The 20,442-nt window shown below is 43.1% G+C and overlaps 1 protein-coding gene across 1 annotated transcript; it reads left to right on the top strand.

Annotated features, from left to right (window-relative positions):
• The first annotated feature begins 592 nt into the window (after window positions 1-592).
• Window positions 593-18,787, top strand: CFAP90 (cilia and flagella associated protein 90). The gene is made up of 4 exons (XM_073332398.2): window positions 593-979; window positions 14,271-14,387; window positions 17,908-17,981; window positions 18,715-18,787. The coding sequence occupies exons 1-4, from the start codon at window positions 809-811 to the stop codon at window positions 18,767-18,769; spliced, it is 417 nt and encodes a 138-aa protein (XP_073188499.1). The 5' UTR covers window positions 593-808; the 3' UTR covers window positions 18,770-18,787.
• The last annotated feature ends 1,655 nt before the right edge of the window (window positions 18,788-20,442 follow it).

Here is a 20,442-nt window from a genome sequence, read left to right as displayed (position 1 = left end):
CTATCCCCCCACGTACATACACAGAAAGAAAAGAAATGATTGGTACCATCTCAGCCAAAGCTACAGATGCTCAGTCTCCCCTAGGAAACATTAAATCCAAATAAAAGCATGATCCACTCCTATATCTCACTCCTCCTCAGAATCAGAAACATTGACCTCCTGAGCAGTGCAACAACTGAACTCTAGGGCCAAGACCAGCAACCGCACCCCAATGCACCAGTCACTGGGGAGAACAATTAAAAACCAACAAGCCTGCACCACAGATCCCTGCACAGAACTACCACGCTAGCAAACCGCCTCCCCACAGCGAGCCTCTGGCCAAATACAGAATCGGTGAAGTGGAAAGTGGGAGCCGCACAGCACAGTCCAAACCCAGAGTAGGGGGACTGGGAGCCACCTGACAGGCGAGCTTGAGACACAGGGGCTCTTTCCATGTCCTTCCAATATCTGAGCATGCGGGAGCTATTTCAGCACATTACCAGAAAGGATGAAACCCTGTCAAAAATACACCTAGGCCGGGAGCCAGAAGGGGGCGTCCTGCTATGGAGCCACCTGGGCTGTAGAGGGACAAATGAACACATGGGGGGAAACTTCGCCCACCCTGCGAGCGCTTTGTAGGGCACAACTTACCTGCCTTTGGTGCCAACACGCCTACAGCTTGTTATGTGGCGCACGGCGCCTCTCATTTCCCGCTCCCTTTGTGTGGCCTCACAATTGGATACTCAGTGTGTTTCCTAGTAACCACGGGACCAGCAACAGCGGGGCCTCCCTGCTCCGTGCCCCAGGCGGGCCGGGCTCTGGCCGCGGGATGCCGCGCACCCAGGAGGCGACGGAACCAGACGGGCAGCGGGAGGAGAAAGCAGCTGAGCAGGCAAGCGGGAAACACCAGCTGCCGCTCTGCGCCCTGTCCGCCTTCAGCTACATCCCGCCCGGCCGCAGGGACCCTCCGGAGCACAGCTACTTCCACCAGGAGTTCAAGGTGAGGGGGAGGAGAGCGGGGCAGGGCGCGGAGAGGACAGCATGGAGCGGGGCTGGGGGAGAGGGAATGAAAAGAGGAGGAAAAAGAAAGGAGGGCGCATGGGAGTGAAAGCGAAGAGGCTGCCGGGGGCAGGAGAAACATCACACGCACGGATGTGCAAGGAAGTAAGTAGATGTTTGTACATTTCACCTGGAGAGGAAAATCCATTCTTGGCTTTCCCTCCCCACCCTTAAATCTTTAATTTGCAGAGCCTGGGCCCCTGAGTGGTCAGCACTCATCATTCCTCCGAAGTAAAGCAATTAATATCAACAAGGATGTTCAGCATCTGGAAAATCTTGTTTGCTCCTCAGAGTATAATTTACAGCCTAGAGAAAAAAAGTAGTTAAATGGGAATTTACTGAGCCCTAGCGAAATTAATAAAGGGTGTGTATAAGAAGTTCAGCTTTTTGGCAGTCTTTTATGCAGACTAATTCAATCTGGGACCATGTATTTGCATTTAATAAAATTGGGTGGGTTGGTCTGAGTCACAATAGACATGATGACAACACAACCGTCTGAAATTTGATGCCAATAGTTTAAAGGCACACAAATCAACCACATGAGACTGTCACACTTTTGCCTTATGCTGGAAAGTCCACTTTAACACTTACATAGCACTTTTCATTTTCAAAGTTCTTTGTGGAGTGTAATTAATTTTGACAACACTACTGGAGGAGGAAAGGTATTACCCACATTTTCTAGATGGGAAAAGTGATACAGAAAGGAGTTGGAGTGAATTTCAACAAAACATATTGAATTGACAAACAGAATTTTGTCCTCTGTTTAAATCTCTAAACATACTTCAGATAGTGATTTTATTGAAAAATATCTCAGTGCTATCTATATTTGGCACAGATTAGGTGTCCAATTTCTGCTGAGAAGTCTGTGCTGTCAGAGATTGAAATAGAAAATAGCTTCCATATTGGTTCAGAAGTGGAAAATAGTTCAACATCAGTAGGGCTCTGATTCTACAAACATTCATGCACATGGTTAACTTTACTACTATAGGTTAGATTCACAAAGAGACGTAGGCCCAGATTTAGGCACCAATGGTATTCACAAAACACCCCACTCAGCTGCCATCAAACCTGTAGGCACCTAAACTCTGTCAGTTAGGGCACTCACTTGAGAAGTGGGAGATTCCTGTTAAAAGCTCTTTTCCCCCTCAGGCAGTAGGACTTGAACTGGGGGTCTCCCATATCCCACATGAGTCCCCTAACCACTGTACTGGAAGTTATGGAGGCCTCCCCCTCCACAAGCTTCTTGCAAGAGGCATCTGACTCCAGGAGAGGGTTCATAGCTGAGAATCCCAAGCAGAGATGAGTGCCTCCCTCCATTCCAACCGGTGGGCTGGTCTACACTAGAAAATTAGACTGATACAGCTACACGGTGCAGTGGTATGAATTTTTCACACCCCCTGAGCGACGTAGTTAAGACAACCTAAATCCCCATGTAGATGGCTAGGTCAATGGAAGAATTCTTGTCAACTTAGCTACCACCTCTCATGGATTAACTAAAGCAAACAGGAGAACACTTCCCATCACTATCATGTCTACACTGAAGTTTATAATGCAGCCCAGCTGCAGCTAAGTCGATGCAGTGTTTTAAGTGTAGACATAGCCTTAGGCACTGACCTGCCTGAGAGGGGTAGCGTTTAGCACGTGCCCTTCTCCTTGGCATTTCCCATTGGCTAGTTTAGGCAGGAAGCCGTCTGGCATGCTGGCTTTTTGTGAATCCATTCTTCGGTACCTGTCTGCCTCCATTTGTTGTATAGGAAGCCTGAGTGCTTAACTCCAACTTTGTGAATCTCAGTGATTTTGTAGGTGCCTAAGAGTTTGAAGATGAGGTGGCCAAATCTATTACCCAGCAAAGGGATTTAGGACTCTTATGTTAACTCTCTCTCTTAGCAGGAATTAAAATACTGCATAAAGCTGCTGAGTAAATACTGCTTACTCATTAGGACAGGTGAGGCTTAACTTTCAGCAAGAAGGAGAAGCAGAGTTATCAAGGTGCTGTAGGAAACTCTAGGAGCAGCCAAGACTGAGGAGAAATCTTAGGCTGAGATTTATGATCTATTATTACTGGAGTCACCAACAAAGACAAAAATCTAGGTGGGGGTAAGTTTGACTGTGAAGATTTTATATGAAGTAGGATAAAAGTACTACCTGCTCACAGCTAAGTAACAGGATATAGAACCTTTCACGTCTGTTCCTGGTTCACATTCAGCATAGGTCAGTAGTGCTGCAATGGTCTGAGTGTGGCTTAATCATGTGTGTGAAATGAATTGCTCATTTCAATCCAAAATGTTACAATTCACTTATCTAATGCATTTGACAAAGATCACCACAGCCCATCCTCTTGCCACATTGGTTGGATGGTTTTGTTAAAATAATCCGCATTGACATTGCTCATTTTCATCTGCAGGTTTCAGAGTTACCCAGGAAAGGCACTGTAGTGCCAGAGCCAAATGAGCATTGTGAATGAGAATAGTTAATGCTGTGCTGAAAAGATTAAAGAAAGAAAGGGAGAACAACAACATTAAGCCAAGGTGAGGCTGCAGCTCCAAAAATGGCTGATAAAGTCTCATTGTAAATTCTATATCAAATTCACGTTGATCAGCTGCCATATGGCAGAGCTTTGTTTAGAATATGAAGTCACTTTTACAAACCAGGTAATCTGGGAGTGTTACAAGATGCCACTCTGATAATATAAAAATAAAATAAAAACTAAAAGTGTTAACAGCTATTTCATAGATTCTCATCTGGGATAGCACCATGGGAATAAGCATGAGAAATGACCTGGAAAAAAAGCATAGATGTGACCCAGGGGTCTGCATAACTAAGGAATTATTAGACCATGAGTTAAAAAGACATGACAAATTTGAGGTTTGCATTGGGTGACTGTGAGGAATAAGCTGACTGACTGTTGGGGTAAGCTTATTGACTATTTCAACAGAGAGTGTTAAAAACAAATGTAATTCAGAGATTGAGGTAGACAGATGCACTGGCTAGTGGCCTGAGAACATGACTGGAAGACAGGAAATCCTTAATTTTAATCCCATTTTTGACAATGACTCCCTTTCTGGTTTTGGGCAAATTCATGTAAACAGTGTGTGTTTCATTTCCCCATCTATAAAGTACCCCATGCCTATTTGTTAGGCATGCTGTGAACTTTAATTAATGTTTGCAAAGTGATTTATAAGTGCTTGATTTTATTAAGCCAGATCATAGGAAATGCTCACCTGAGACATGGATTGCTTGTCCATTTTACATGATTCATTCATTTTGACTGGTTTATTAAAAATACAGGCCTACTATTCTAGCATTTAGCAATTGATAGAAATGACTACCATTAATATCAGTAAAGTATCTGCAGACAAAATAACCAGCCAGACATTGCAAAACTAGGTGGGACTTGACATGCCAGGTGATAACAAGGATCTGTAACCACAGCAATGTAATTGGTATAATTCTGGCAGAACTGCTCAAAACAGTTTATCTAGGACAGATTTACAGTTTAACATAATAGGCTGGTTGTCTACCTTCAAATCCAAGAAAGGCTGAATTTTCTTCATTGATGTAGAGAGTCAGTGAATAATGCAGTAGTTCTTTTTAACCAGCATGAGGTAGATCTTTACTTGGCTTCTAAATAAAATATGGAGAGCAAAGGAAAAGCTATAGTGAAGTATAATAATGGAGAGGACAAATCACCACCTAGAATTCTGCAAGGCTCATCGCCTCTGAGAAGTGAAAGGGAGAATAGATTAAAAAACAAAACAGCCCCTCCTCTTGAACACCAAGTAACATATTTCCCTTACTGAATAACCCCATTATATTATCTTTGAAAACTCATGGCGATCAGGGAGGTCCCGAATGACTGGAAAAAGGCTAATGTAGTGCCCATCTTTAAAAAAGGGAAGAAGGAGGAACCAGGGAACTACAGGCCAGTCAGCTTCACCTCAGTTCCTGGAAAAATCATTGGGCAGGTCCTCATGGAATCCATTTCGAAGCACTTTGAGGAGAGAAAAAGTGATCAGGAACAGTCAGCATGGATTCACCGAGGGCAAGTCAGGCCTGACTAACCTAATTGCCTTCTTTGATGAGATAACTGGCTCTGTGGATGAGGGGAAAGCAGTGGATGTGTTATTTCTTGACTTTAGCAAAGGTTTTGATATGGTCTCCCACAGTATTCTTGCCAGCAAGTTAAAGAAGTATGGGCTGGATGAATGGACTATAAGGTGGCTAGAAAGCTGGCTAGATTATCGGACTCAACAGATAGTGATCAGTGGCTCCATGTCTAGTTGGCAGCTGGTATCAAGTGGAGTGCCCCAGGGGTCGGTCCTGGGGCTGGTTTTGATCAATATCTTCATTAATGATCTGGAAGGATGGGATGGATTGCACCCTCAGCAAGTTTGCAGATGACACTACACTGGGAGGAGTGGTAGCTACTCTAGAGGATAGGGATAGGATACAGAGGGACCTAGACAAATTAAAGGATTGGGACAAAAGAAATCTGATGAAGTTCAACAAGGATAAGTGCAGAGTCCTGCACTTAGGACGGAAGAATCCCATGCACTGCTACAGACTAGGGACCGAGTGGCTAGGTAGCAGTTCTGCAGAAATGGACCTGGGGCTTACAGTGGATGAGAATCATAGAATCATAGACTTTAAGGTCAGAAGGGACCATTATGATAGTCTAGTCTGACCTCCTGCACAACGCAGGCCATAGAATCTCACCCACCCTCTCCTGTAACAACCCACCGACCTATGTCTGAACTATGAAGTCCTCAAATCATGATTTAAAGACTTCAAGGTTCAGAGAATCCTCCAGCAAATGACCCGTGCCCCATGCTGCAGAGGAAGGCGAAACCCCCCAAGGTCTCTGCCAATCTGCCCTGGAGGAAAATTCCTTCCTGACCCCAATTATGGCGATCAGCTAAACCCTGAGCATGTGGGCAAGACTCACCAGCCAAAGAATTCTCTGTAGTAACTCAGATCCCACCCGATCTAGTGTCCCATCACAGGCCATTGGGCATATTTACCACTAATATTCAAAGATCAATTAATTGCCAAAATTAGGCTATCCCATCATACCATCCCCTCCATAAACTTATGAAGCTTAGTCTTGAAGCCAAATATGTTTTTTGCCTCCACTGGTCCCCTTGGAAGGTATTCCAGAACTCCACTCCTCTGATGGTTAGAAACCTTCGTCTAATTTCAAGTCTAAACTTCCTGATGGCCAGTTTATATTCATTTGTTCTTGTGTCACATTGGTACTGGGCTTAAATAATTCCTCTCCCTCCCTGGTATTTATCCTCTGATATATTTATAGAGAGCAATCATATCTTCCCTCAGCCTTCTTTTGGTAAGGCTAAACAAGCCAAGCTCTTTGAGTCTCCTTTCATAAGACAGGTTTTCCATTCCTCGGATCATCCTAGTAGCTCTTCTCTGTACCTGATCCAGTTTGAATTTATCCTTCTTAAACATGGGAGACCAGAACTGCACAAAATATTCCACAGATGAGGTCTCACCAGTGCCTTGTATAACTGTACTAACACCTCCTTATCTCTACTGGAAATACCTTGCCTGGTGCATCCCAAGACTGCATTAGCTTTTTTCACACCCATATCACATTGGTGGCTCATAGTCATCCTGTGATCAACCAATACTCCAAGGTCTTTCTCGTCCTCTGTTACTGCCAAGTGATGCGTCCCTAGTTTATAACAAAAAATTCTTGTTATTAATCCCTAAATGCATGACCTTGCACTTTTCACTATTAAATTTCATCCTATTAGTATTACTCCAGTTTACAAGGTCATCCAGATCTTCCTGTATGATATCCCGGTCCCTCTCTGTATTGGCAATACCTGCCAGCTTTGTGTCATCTGCAAACTTTATTAGCACATTCCCACTTTTTGTGCCAAGGTCAGTAATAAAAAGATTAAATAGGATTGGTCCCAAAACCGATCTCTGAGGAACTCCACTAGTAACCCCCTTCCAGCCTGACAGTTCACCTTTCAGTATGACCATTTGTAGTCTCTCCTTTAACCAGTTCCTTATCCACCTTTCAATTTTCATACTGATCTCCATCTTTTCCAGTTTAGCTAATAATTCCCCATGTGGAACCATATCAAATGCCTTACTGAAATCAAGGTAAATTAGATCCACTGCATGTCCTTTGTCTAAAAAATATGTTACCTTCTCAAAGGAGATCAGGTTGGTTTGGCATGATCTATCTTTTGTAAAACCATGCTGTATTTTGTCCCAATTACCATTGACCTCAATGTCCTTAACTATTTTCTCCTTCAAATTTTTTTCCAAGACCTTGCATACTGCAGATGTCAAACTAACAGGCCTGTAGTTACTCGGATCACTTTTTTTCCATTTCTTAAAATAAGGAACTATGTTAGCAATTCTCCAGTCATACGGTATAACCCCTGAGTTTACAGATTCATTCACAATTCTTGGTAATAGGTTTGCAATTTCATGTGCCAGTTCCTTTAATATTCTTGGATGAAGATTATTTGGGGCCCCCTGATTTAGTCCCATTAAGCTGTTTGAGTTTGGCTGCTACCTCGGATGTGGTAATATCTACCTCCATATCGTCATTCTCATTTGTCATCCTACCATTATCCCTAAGCTCCTCATTAGCCTCATTAAAGACGGAGGCAAAGTATTTGTTTAGATATTGGTCCATGTCTAAATTATCCTTAACCTCCACTCCATCCTCAGTGTTTAGCGGTCCCACTTCTTCTTTCTTTGTTTTCTTCTTATTTATATGGCTCGAGAACCTTTTACTATTGGTTTTAATTACCTTTGCAAAGGTCCAACTCTACATGTCTTTTGGCCTTTCTCACTTTATCCCTACATGTTCTGACCTCAATAAGGTAGCTTTCCTTGCTGATCTCTCCCATCTTCTACTCCTTGCAGGCGTTCCGCTTTTTCTTAATCACCTCTCTGAGATGCTTGCTCATCCAGCTTGGTCTACAACTCCTGCCTATGAGATTTTTCCCCTTTCTTGGGATGCAGGCTTCTGATAGTTTCTGCAACCTTGACTTGAAGTAATTCCAGGCCTCCTCCAACTTTAGATCCACAAGTTCTTCAGTCCAATCCACTTTCCTAACTAATTTCCTTAATTTTTTAAAGTTAGCCCTTTTGAAATCAAACACCCTAGTCACAGATCTAATTTTGTTTATCCTTCCATTTAGTTTGAACTGAATTAGCTCATAATTGCTTGAACCAAGGTTGTCCCCTACAACTATTTCTTCTATGAGGACCTCACTACTTGCCAAAACCAAATCTAAAATGGCATCCCCTCTTGTTGGTTCAGCAACTAATTGGTGAAGGAATCCATCAGCTATTGCATCCAGGAAAATCTGAGCCCTATTATTATTACTAGCACTTGTCCTCCAGTCTATATCTGGGAAGTTAAAGTCTCCCATGATCACACAATTCCCATTAGTATTTACTTCATTAAAAACATTAAAGAGGTCTCTATCCATAACCAAATCGGATCCCGGCGGTCTATAGCATATCTCACGCGCTGTCCCAGGGGAGGCTCTAGTAGCTTTCTTCCCCAATGTGATTTTTGCCCAGACAGACTCTGTCTTATCCATTCCATCACTTCTTATTTCTTTACACTTATTTCTACCTCATCATTGATATACAATGCTACTCTACCACTTTTGCCTTTATGACTGTCTTTCCTAAAGAGCACAGACCCTTCAATACCTGTAGTCCAGTCATGACCACTATTCCACCATGTTTCTGTTATCCCTAGAATATCTGGTTTCACTTCCTACATCAATAGCTCTAGTTCCTCCATTTTGTTGCCTAGGCTCCTCACATTAGTGTACAAACATCTTAATTTTTGCTGTTTGGCTTCGCTCACATTGTGCCTAATTGGGTAAAGAGACATTCTATTGCCAAAAGAACAGGAGTACTTGTGGCACCTTAGAGACTAAAAAATTTATTAGAGCATAAGCTTTCGTGAGCTACAGCTCACTTCATCGGATGCATAGAATGGAACATTTATCTGTATGTGTATATATGTTAGAAGTTACCATAAAAACTGTAAAAAGAAAAGGAGTACTTGTGGCACCTTATTTCTTAGTCTCTAAGGTGCCATAAGTACTCCTTTTCTTTTTTTGGTTGCAGACTAACATGGCTGCTACTCTGAAACCATACAAACTGTGAGAGGCTAATTAGTTAAGATGAGCTATTATCAGCAGGAGAAAAAAAAACTTTTGTAGTGATAATCAAGATGGCCCATTTAGACAGTTGACAAGAAGGTGTCTTAACTTAAGGAAATAGATTCAATATGTGTAATGACCCAGCCACTCCCAGTCTCTATTCAAACCCAAGTTAATGGTATCTAGTTTGCATATTAATTCAAGTTCAGCAGTTTCTCTTTGGAGTCTGTTTTTGAAGCTTTTCTGTTGCACAGTTGCCTCCCTTAGATCTTTTACTGAGTGGCCATGGAGGTTGAAGTGTTCTTCTACTGTTTTTTTTAATGTTATGATTCAAAAACCAGTAGCAGAACACTTCAACCTCTGTGACCACTCAGTAAAAGATCTAAGGGAGGCAATTGTGCAACAGAAAAGTTTCAAAAACAGACTCCAAGGAGAAACTGCTGAACTTGAATTAATATGCAAACTAGATACCATTAACTTGGGTTTGAATAGAGACTGGGAGTGACTGGGTCATTACACATATTGAATCTATTTCACTAAATTAAGCATCCTCACACCTTCTTGTCAACTGTCTAAATGGGCCATCTTGATTATCACTACAAAAAGTTTTTTTCTCCTCTTGATAATAGATCATCTTAACTAATTAGCCTCTCAGTCTGTATGGTAACTTCTAACTTATCTGTATGTGTGTGTGTATCTTACTATATGTTCCATTCTATGCATCACGAAGGCTTATGTTCTAATAAATTGGTTAGTCTCTAAGTGCCACAAGTACTCCTGTTCTTTTTGCGGGTACAGACTAACATGGCTGCTACTCTGAAACCATTCTATTGCCAGTACCACCTATTAGACTGGTATCTAAACTACCCTTCCTCCTTATGTCCATTCTCCTACGCATGGCTGTATCCTTTCTTACTTCATTTTCTTCCCTCTCAATGTTAAAATCCGGCATGGAGATTACCTGGACATGTCCCAACCATCTCCCCCAAATTCCTAGTTGAAAGCTCTCTTAATCAGTTGTGCCAGCCTCCATCCTAGAAGTCTATTTCCCTTCCTACTCAGGTGAGGTCCATCCCGAGAGAACAGCTTTCAGAGTAACAGTCCTGTTAGTCTGTATTCGCAAAAAGAAAAGGAGAGAACAGTCCTCTGTCCATTAATGCTTTCCAGTGGCCATACATCCCAAAGCCCTCCTTATAGCACCACTGCCTGAGCCATCTGTTGATCATCATAATCTTGTCACACCTTTGTTGCCCTTCTCTAGGAACAGGCAGAATCCCTCTGAAGATCACCTGAGCCTCGATTTCCTTAGCATCTTCCCCAGCCTGCATAGTCTCCCTTGATAAGTTCCAGCGAGAATCTAGCCATATAATTTGTTCCCACATGAAGGGCAATCAGTGGATTCTTTCCCGCTCCTGTTAGGATCCTCTTCAGCCTCAGCTCCACATCCCATATCTTAGCCACCGGCAGACAGCAAACCCTTCTGTTCTCTGGATCAGCTCTGGTTACAGGCCTTTCTATTCTTCTCAGTAAGGAGTCCCCACTCACGTAGACCTGCCTTTTCCTGGTGATGGTGCGATTCTCTGGTCTATCCCCTGTTCCCTCTGGCTGCAAATCCTCTTGATTCCTATTGTCCCTTGCAATCCTCTGCGACTCATCCCATATCCTCCTGGGGCTCATATTTGGTGGTGTTATCTCCATTGACTCTTCCCCTCAGACTAGCTGCTCTTCTCTTCTTCCTTGCCCTTCCACCTTCAGTGACCACCTGCTGTGCCCCTTCTTCATTTTCCAACTCCACAAACTTGTTCCTGAGCTCTATTTCTCCTTCACTAGCCCATCTTTTCCTCTGCCTGGTTCTCTTAGTGACATGCTTCTACGGTCCACTTTCCTCACCCAGCAGTCTCCCCTTGGAATTCTTTGGTCCTGCTTCCATCTGCAAGTCTGAACTTTTCCCTTCAGCCTCCTCATGCCTTTGTTTCATCATCCGCTCAAACCCCCTTCTAAACTCAACCAGAGTTTCCCCCTGCATCTCCAATCCTCGGATCTTTTCTTCTATCAGCTCTATCAGGCGGCACTTCATGCAGACAAAACTCTTTTCAGGTACCCCCTCCAGGACCATATACATGCCACGGCTTCAACATCCAGTCATCTTCATTGTGTCTTCCACTGCTTGGGTCGCTACCACTGCTGCCTCTGTATTGGTCATCGCCTTCTCACCTAAGTCAAATACCTTCTCCTCTAACAGAATTCCCACTCAAACTCCCCTGTTTACAGCTCTGTTTGCTGGCTCCTGTGCCACTGCAGCTGTCCTAGCTGCTGCCTGACTGGCTGGCTACCTTTATAGGACCCCTAGTCAGAGAAGCCCCGTCCCCTAACCAGGGCTCAGCTTCTCTTCCAGCACACTGCCCCTACCAGTCTCTACAAATACTTACAAATACCTTCTCCTCCAAGCTGGATATGAATCAGCAGTGTGCCCTTGTTGCCAAGAAGGCTAACAGCATTTTGGGCTGTATAAGTAGGAGCATTGCCAGCAGATCGAGGGATGTGATCATTCCCCTCTATTTGGCATTGGTGAGTCCTCATCTGGAGTACTGTGTCCAGTTTTGGGCCCCACACTACAAGAAAGATGTGGAAAGATTGGAAAGAGTCCAGCAAAGGACAACAAAAATGATTAGGAGGTTGGAGCACATGATTTATGAGGAGAGGCTAAGGGAACTGGGATTATTTAGTCTGCAGAAGAGAAGAATGAGGGGGGATTTGATGGCTGCTTTCAACTACCTGAAAGGGGGTTCCAAAGAGGATGGATTTAGACTGTTCTCAGTGGTGGCAGATGACAGAACAAGAAGAATGGTCTCAAGTTGCAGCGGGGGAGGTTTAGGTTGGATATTAGGAAAAAATCTTTTTCACTAGGAGGGTGGTGAAGCACTGGAATGGGTTACCTAGGGAGGTGGTGGAATCTCCTTCCTTAGAGGTTTTTAAGGTCAGGCTTGACAAAGCCCTGGCTGGGATAATTTAGTTGGGGATTGGTCCTGCTTTGAGCAGGGGGTTGGACAAGATCAGTGGTTCTCAAACTAGGGCCGCCGCTTGTTCAGGGAAGGTGGGCCAGTTTGTTTACCTGCTGCTTCCGCAGGTTCGGCTGATCACAGCTTCCACTCGCCATGGTTCACCGCTCCAGGCCAATGGGGGCTGCAGGAAGGGTGGCTAGCAGATCCCTTTGCCCGCGCAGTTTCCCGCAGCCCCCATTGGCCTGGAGTGGCGAACTGCGGCGAGTGGGAGCTGTGATTGGCCGAACCTGTGGATGCGGCAGGTAAACAGACCGGCCCGGCCCTCCAGGGGCTTTCCCTGAACAAGCGGCAGCCCTAGTTTGAGAACCACTGGACTAGATGACCTCCTGAGGTCCCTTCCAACTCTGATATTCTATGATTCTATAGGAGTGCACTAGTGACACCATAGTTAAGGCAGTGCCAAAAGTTTCCTTTCAATGGGACCATTATAACCATCTAGTACTGTTCTGACTTTAATATTTTCAGAGAAATAGTTATAAAATAGAAAAAAAGCATATAAAAATCAGAACATGCTTCAGTTTTCTAAAGTACAATAAGGCCTGGCAGAATTTTGTTTAATAGGTAATAATTTCTTTTAAATTTTTTAAATTATGTAAATGTTCATAGTTGCACAAAATTATGGGGTTTAAGCATTTTTTATATTTATAAATGTAAATGTTCACACTTGTTGGAAACTGGAGGGGCGGGTGTCAGATAATTATTTAATGATTCACATTGATATTCAAAAAGTTAAAACTTTATAGCCATTAAAGCCACAAATTGTCAACCACACACATGAAAATATACAAAGTAAATATCCTTAAATCAAACCGTAAAGTTCTCAAGCAGCACTTTTCTTACTTTGCCAATCTGTAAATTTCAATTATTATTGATGGAATTTATTTGGTCAGGTTGTATGTACACAGTGAAATCGATGTTTACTGGCATTTACCTATAAAAATCTAATCCTTCCAAGCCTAATTACAACTACATCACTGCTGAGCCAAAAATGAGGGTTGAAGTTTTTAAAGTTTCACTTTTTCAGATTTTTGATCATGTGTCACAAGAGCAGTGTGATAGGTTGAGATCTTCTCTGGTCAAAGTGCTGAGCCTTTGATGATTTTCATAAGTACAGTAATTATTAATATATTGCAAAAGGTCTTTTCCTCTCCTCTCTCAAACATTTTTTTCTGAAACATACAGTTCAGTATCTGTAAACAATAATAAATCTCTAGTGTCTGTAGCTAATTGTGCATTACTTAGCACCTTGGGCCTTCAAGGACTCAAGGCTTCATTTCTTGTATATAAAAAACCAGTGCTGCAATCAGTGTGAGTCTTGAGTACACCAGGCAATGCATGACTGGGATTCACTCGAGACTCTCATTAAATAGAGCTCTGAGTTCTTCATATGAAAAGATGTTTTAAGTACAATCATTTTTATGTTTCTGGGAGAGGTGGCAAGTGTGTATTTATCCATATTATTGGAACCAGAGATTACTCATGCCGTATGTTTCTGAGCTACACAAAAATATGCATTAACTTGAAGATAAAGGCTGATTCACAGGCTACTTTCAATATCTATTTCTTTCAAAATGAACTTCAAAGCTGCCTTTCTCTCTTCATTTTCTTCAGTCAAAATGTCTCTTTAATCAAGTGTGTGCATTTGCTGAAGGAAAATAGTTCAATAAGGAAACTGATTTAAGCTTCCATGCGGTTACTATAAATTACAAAGGGGGAAACAGTGATATGAAATTCTCTGAAAAATCCTCTGGCAATGTCTTTTCATATACCGTGGAAGTTGTTTTAGTTTCACATTTTTCACAGACAAACCAAATGCACAAAAGAATTGTAACAATTCTTCAGACTATTTCAAAAGGATGCCCCAAATGTTGCTAATAACTGATGTTCCTCACAGCATCTAGTGCTGCACATGCACCAGTTAGTAGTTCTACTACATTATTTTCTAACTCACACTGTTAAACACCACCTTAAGTTAATCATTTTTTTTCTTTATCCCAAGACAGGGATTGTTTCCACATATGACTCCATTTTTAAGAGGCCAATGGGTTACAATGAAAAACTCCACCGATGTGACAGAGAACATGCAAACAATCGAGGTCTTAACATTAACGATGAGGTAAGGTTTATATGCTGACATTAAAGTGGTTTCATTCATATTGACAACACTGGAGTTAGGTGCCTAGGCTCCAACACAATTAATGTGGAGAGAGAGATGTGACGGAGACCTTTTGACAATGTGGCCCACTGTTCTTTGCAAAGCACTCTTATCTCAGACCTGACAAACTCACTACACCAAACATGTGTCTTATAGGATATTTATCTATAAAAAGTAACTTAGGATATCTACAGAAATCTTGTAACCTGTCAAGCTTCATAATCCTTTTGAAATATCTGACCAAGTAATATTTAAGGAATAATGTATTTATATTACAAGTATGCTTTAAGGACTTGGAGTAAAGGTTTGTCATCGGGGTAGTGTGTCTCACTGATGACCCATTCAGACAAGAGGGAGTTGTTACCCCTCCCTAGTCAGCTGGCCAGGTAATACCAGGTTTTTTTGGCTGCCCTTGCCATATCCCAGAACTCTCAATGGAAAACCATCAGAGACAAGCACAAATGATTGGAACCACTTGAAGGTGAAAAAGAACAATAGAGGAAGCAGGAGCTTGCCCTGGCTCTGAATAAAGACAAAAGATTGTTTCAGAATAACAGAGTGTAGGGAAAGGCACTCTGGATCCATTCACTGAGGAAACCCCTTAACGAGTGGGGGTCTTTCATGAACATTTAGATTTTGGTTCTTGTGAAATCAGCCAGATCTGCAATGGACTGAACTTAGTTATACAGTAGACGTAACTATTGAAAAGTGTAGACCCAGGTTAGTGTTTTATGCTTTCGTTTTGTGTTGTGTTGTAACCACTTGCTTTCACCATTTAGTTACATCTTTATTTTTTCTTAAATAAAACTACATTTTTTATTACAAGTGCTGTGTGGTTTAGAGGAACAGTGGTTTAATATGAAACCAGTGGAATTGGAATAATTTTTATAGTGGGGGGTGCTGAAAGCCACTGAACAAAACTGTAAGCCCTGTATATGATGGAAACCACTTCAAGCCAGGAGGTGCTGCTGCACCCCCAGTACTCCTATTTCCAGCATCCCTGGTGAAACTGGTAAATTGGGGTACACTGCATCTTTGGGTACAGAGAATCTGGAATTTCTGTGAATAGCCAGTACCAGGGGCAGGATAGCATAGGTGAACAATTCAAAGTGACTCAGGGGTTGGGGTGCACCTTTTGTTAACCTGCAAGGCAAAGACAGGGCTGGCATAGCCTAGAAGAGAGTGCTTGAATGGCTTGATGGTGCTAGGGAGCTAACAGCCAATTACCAGAAACAAGACTCCCTCACACCAGAGGCAGGAGATAACAGGTTGACTAACTGTCCTGGGTACCCTAAGAACTGTTATAATAGGCACCTTAGACTGTGATCCACAAAGCCAGCACACTAGGCAGGGAGCCACCTATGCGAGCCAATGGGCGACACCAACCAGAGAGGGGGCATGCTAAACCCTGCCCCTCTCTGACATAGGTGCCTAAGTCCAGGCTCCACAGGGGTGCCTTGCTTTGCTAGTAATCCATGAATAGGGGCAGATAGGCACTTGGCTCCCTAAATTGTTTGTGGGGCCTGAAACAACACAGCTGGGGGACAGGAGGGACTCATAACCTCTAGCCTAGCAGATAGGGCACTCACCTGGGATATGGGAAACCTCCACTTCAAGTCCCACCTCCACTTGAAGAGTAAGGATTTAAACATGGATCTGCTACCTCTCAGGTGAGTGCTCTAACCCCTGGGACATGCTGAGACAGGATTTCCTCACTGTCTCCTGTGGAAATTGTTCCACTTTAATTAAACAACAGAATACTTAAATATGTATTGGGCCAGAGAATGTTAGAATGACTATAACCTAGTGGTTAGAGCACTCACCTGAGATGTGGCAGCTCACTGTTCAACTCCCTTCTCCCCTCAGGAGGGGGCAGAAGTGGGAGGGAAGAGAAAACTTGAACTGGGGTTTTCTGTATCCTGGCTGAGAACCCTAGGCTAAAGATTATAAGGGAGGTCCTTCTCCACTTTCACCCCCCCCCCCCAGCAGTTTTGATTGGGGCCCCACATGTGATTTAGGCAGCTGAACGCCTATCCTTCCTAGTTCGTGACTCAGCTGGTGCTTAGGTGGGAAAGAGGTGTTTGGACACCTATCTCAAGGAAGCAGTACGCATGCTCAGGCAGTAGAAAAGCACTCAGGCATCTAAAGTGAGACTGCAGGACATGTGCCCAGAGGCAACAGTTTAGATGCTGAATGAGTTTAGGCACCTACAGCCAAGCAGGAGTTTTGTGGGTCAATGGTGTCTGTAAATGGGACTTAGGCTCCCAAAGTATCCTAAACCAGATTCAGGGCAAGAGTAAAGTCACGCCCATCAGACTGGGTAGACAGGTGTGGATGGTGCAGTTCAGGTAGTAGCACAGGCTAGTCACCCAAGTGCAGACTCCAGGGGTCAGGCAGGCTTCTACTGTGGTAGCTACCCCGCGTTGCTGCCCATGCCGCAGCGTCCCCTGATAGTTTTAATGCACTAGCTCAAGCAGCGCTGGCATGTTTCCAGCTGCCTGAGCAGGGATGCACACTCCCAACTGCTGTATAAACATACCCAAAGACACACACACCCTATTTTCCTGAGCTAGCAGTCTCCCCTCTCTATATTTTCTGTATTCTCCGGGCACAGTAGAGTTTGTGGAGCAAAGCTAGGCTGAAACCATTTAGGATGTCCAAGTGGAGAGATCCTTGTAGGAGTTAATACTGCCTGGGAGGAGGGGTGCCCAGACACCAGCATGGGAGAGCAAATGCTCAGTTCAGAAGCTCTAAGATCTGTGAGAACTACCTCTGATTTCCCTGTGAATCATGGGATTCTGGGTGGGTCAGGGAACTCTCCCAGTGTCTCTTCTGTATCTGAGCAGCTTCTGCCTAACCTCAAAAGCAAAGTGCCTAGTAGCCTTCATGTAGGAGCTGGCTCATCTCTCTTTTTGGGGTCAAGATTCTGGTTGGGGGGTGTTTTGTATTTCCTCCAGATTAATTTCCTTTTATTTTGGTAGAGTTTAGGGGTACAAGTGGGGTGTCACTGTTGGAAATGTTATGATGTCAGCAAAGCATTTTTGAAGAGGAATGTTGTGCAGTGTTTCCTAGATATCAGGAAAGGTCAGACTCCCGCTTTGCCTGATCTCCTCTGGACATTCACTCCGTAGTTGGATTGACTCAACAGAGAATGCTTGACGCTGACCTTCGTGATCTGCATTGTCCCAGCAGAGCACAACTGCTTCAGTGGTACATAGACCAAAGTTTTAATGTAGCTAAGGCTTGATCCAAATTTATCAAGTATTTGTACACAGATTAGGAGCTGTCACCTTAACCCTGCTGTAGGTTCCATCTTTATGTATCACCCTCTATTATTACAGTAGCACCTACAGACCCCAGCTAGGATTAGGGGCCGACTGTGCCAGACCCCATACAAACATACAAGTTCTCATATATTTGAAGTTCCATCCACACTGTAGCTACCGGAAGGAAGAAAGTTTTCTGTCTCTTTTGCCTCCAGAGCCTCCTGGTTGCTGTGATTCAGGAGGGTAATGCTGCACCAGTCTACATTTACAGCCAGTTCACATTTACAAGGTTAGCGTCATAACCATAAGATTGTTTTTTAAAACGAGACCTTTAATTGCACAGACATGAGTGGCTTAGTCCTCTACAATCACCAGGGAAAGCCTCCTGCTTACCACGGGTGAGTCAGTGAACTGATTTTTTCACGCTCAGATTTCATTAACTTATTTTTTGCAGTAAGTTAAGTGGGCAGAATACATGAAGGTGTAGAGAGATAGCAGAGCACAAAAACTGGCCGGGAGCATTACAGGCATCACAGTCACAAGTGCATTGTACAGGTCATCCCAACTGTGTGCTAATAAAACCTCGCTACTGCCCCCAAAAAACATACTAAATTAATTTCTTATGTGGTCTGCAACTAATGACATGGAAATTATCTGCACATGTTTACGGTGTGGATATACATATGGGTATGTACATGTAATCAGTATATAGTCATTCAGAGCATATCTCCATCTCAGTGGAGATATCCATATCTCAGTGATGCATTCATATTTTATCACTATTGTTAAAGTTCAGTCAGGAATTTTGGACAATAGACTAATGACTGTAATTGTCTGTCGGATAAACAAATGTGCCTTGCTCTAACACATATTATACAGTTCTGTCTAGGCTGAAGGACCACTTGTCATCAGCTGCTACACCAGATCTAGCAATCTATATTTGTCACAGCAGTGGCTCCTCTACTGTTTTGAATGTGTGTTTATATGTTAAGGAATATAAAATCTAAATAATGTTCTTACAGGAACTGGCAAGACCCATTGCTGTTTTGTCCTCTTCAGAATATGGGAGACACATAAACCAGCCTGTAGAGCAGTCGATCAGAAATTATGCAAGGATTAACCATGTGCAGGCTGAGTTCTACAGGAAAAATGGAGTCACCTGCTTGTTGGAAAAACCTTCTCAAAGTCTTGAACCATCATAAAGCTCCTGTCCCCCCAGCCACTGACATGAACATAGTGTAACACAGTTTTCACAGCAATAAGAAAATGAAGACTGTTTTGCCTTTTCCTGTAATACTTTCCTTCAGCTGGTCAGTGTGGCTTGGATAAAAAGAAAAAAAAATTAAGACATAAGAGCTGTCAGTTTCCCCATGTTAGTGTAAATGTACCTTTACATTTCATTAAAATCTTGCAAATAATTTCTCTACTAATTTTCAATGTATTACGATAGGATAGAGCAAGTTTCTTCTTCAAAGCATTTACAAACATCAGTTTACAATCCACACAACCATTCCTATTAGATTTGTAAGCAGTATTATCCTGATGGAAAAACTGAGGCAGAAAGAGGTTAAGGCCAAGATTTTCCAAAACAGGTGCCTAAATCTGTAATCCAGAAAAATATATAAACAATTTTCAGATCAACCTGAAAACAAAATTTGTTGAGATTTTTGGCAAACGGGAAATTTAAAAAAAATACATCATTTGAGGGTCAAACTAAACCTTAAATTCAATTCAAAATGAAGTGTTTTGTTTTGGTTTCAAGTATTTAACTTTGTACAATAGTACTGAAGGAAGATTTTGATAGGACATAGATATTCAGGCTTGTCTGTAAAGGCATATAACCTAAGCATTTAGGTGTATTCTTATGACTTAGCTAGTTATAGAGGTATAAAAGAAAGAATCAAAATCACTGTCTGCCGGTGTAAGGTCCTTCTCTTAGGGTATGCCTACACTATGAAATTAGGTCGAATTTATAGAAGTCGGTTTTTTAGAAATCGGTTTTATATATTCAAGTGTGTGTGTCCCCACAGAAAATGCTCTAAGTGCATTAACTCGGCAGAGTGCTTCCACAGTACCTAGGCTAGAATCGACTTCCGGAGCGTTGCACTGTGGGTAGCTATCCCACAGGTCCCGCAGTCTCCACTGCCCATTGGAATTCTGGGTTGAGATCCCAATGCCTGATGGGGCTAAAACATTGTCGCGGGTAGTTCTGGGTACATATCATCAGGCCCCCGTTCCCTCCCTCCCTCTGTGAAAGCAAGGGCAGACAATCGTTTCGCGCCTTTTTTCCTGAGTTACCTGTGCAGACGCCATACCACGGCAAGCATGGAGCCCGCTCAGGTAACCGTCACCGTATGTCTCATGGGTGCTGGCAGACGTGGTACTGCATTGCTACACAGTAGCATCAACCCAATGCCTTGTGGCAGCAGACGGTACAGTACGACTGGTAGCCGTCATCGTCATGTCCGAGGTGCTCCTGGCCACGTCAGCCACGAGCGCCTGGGCAGATGTGGGCGCAGGGACTAAATTTGGAGTGACTTGACCAGGTCATTCTCTTTAGTCCTGCAGTCAGTCCCATTGAACCATCTTATAGTGAGCAGGCAGGCGATACGGATTGCTAGCAGTCCTACTGTACCATCTTCTGCCAGGCAGGCAAGAGATGAGGATGGCTAGCAGTCTTACTGCACCGTCTGCTGCCAGCCAAAGATGTAAAAGATAGATGGAGTGGATCAAAACAAGAAATAGACCAG

This window comes from Lepidochelys kempii, chromosome 2 (assembly GCF_965140285.1).
Source record: "Lepidochelys kempii isolate rLepKem1 chromosome 2, rLepKem1.hap1, whole genome shotgun sequence".
NCBI lineage: Eukaryota > Metazoa > Chordata > Testudines > Cheloniidae > Lepidochelys > Lepidochelys kempii.
The sequence above is the reverse complement of the archived record's forward strand: the minus strand, read 5'-3'. Positions and strand labels throughout refer to the sequence as shown.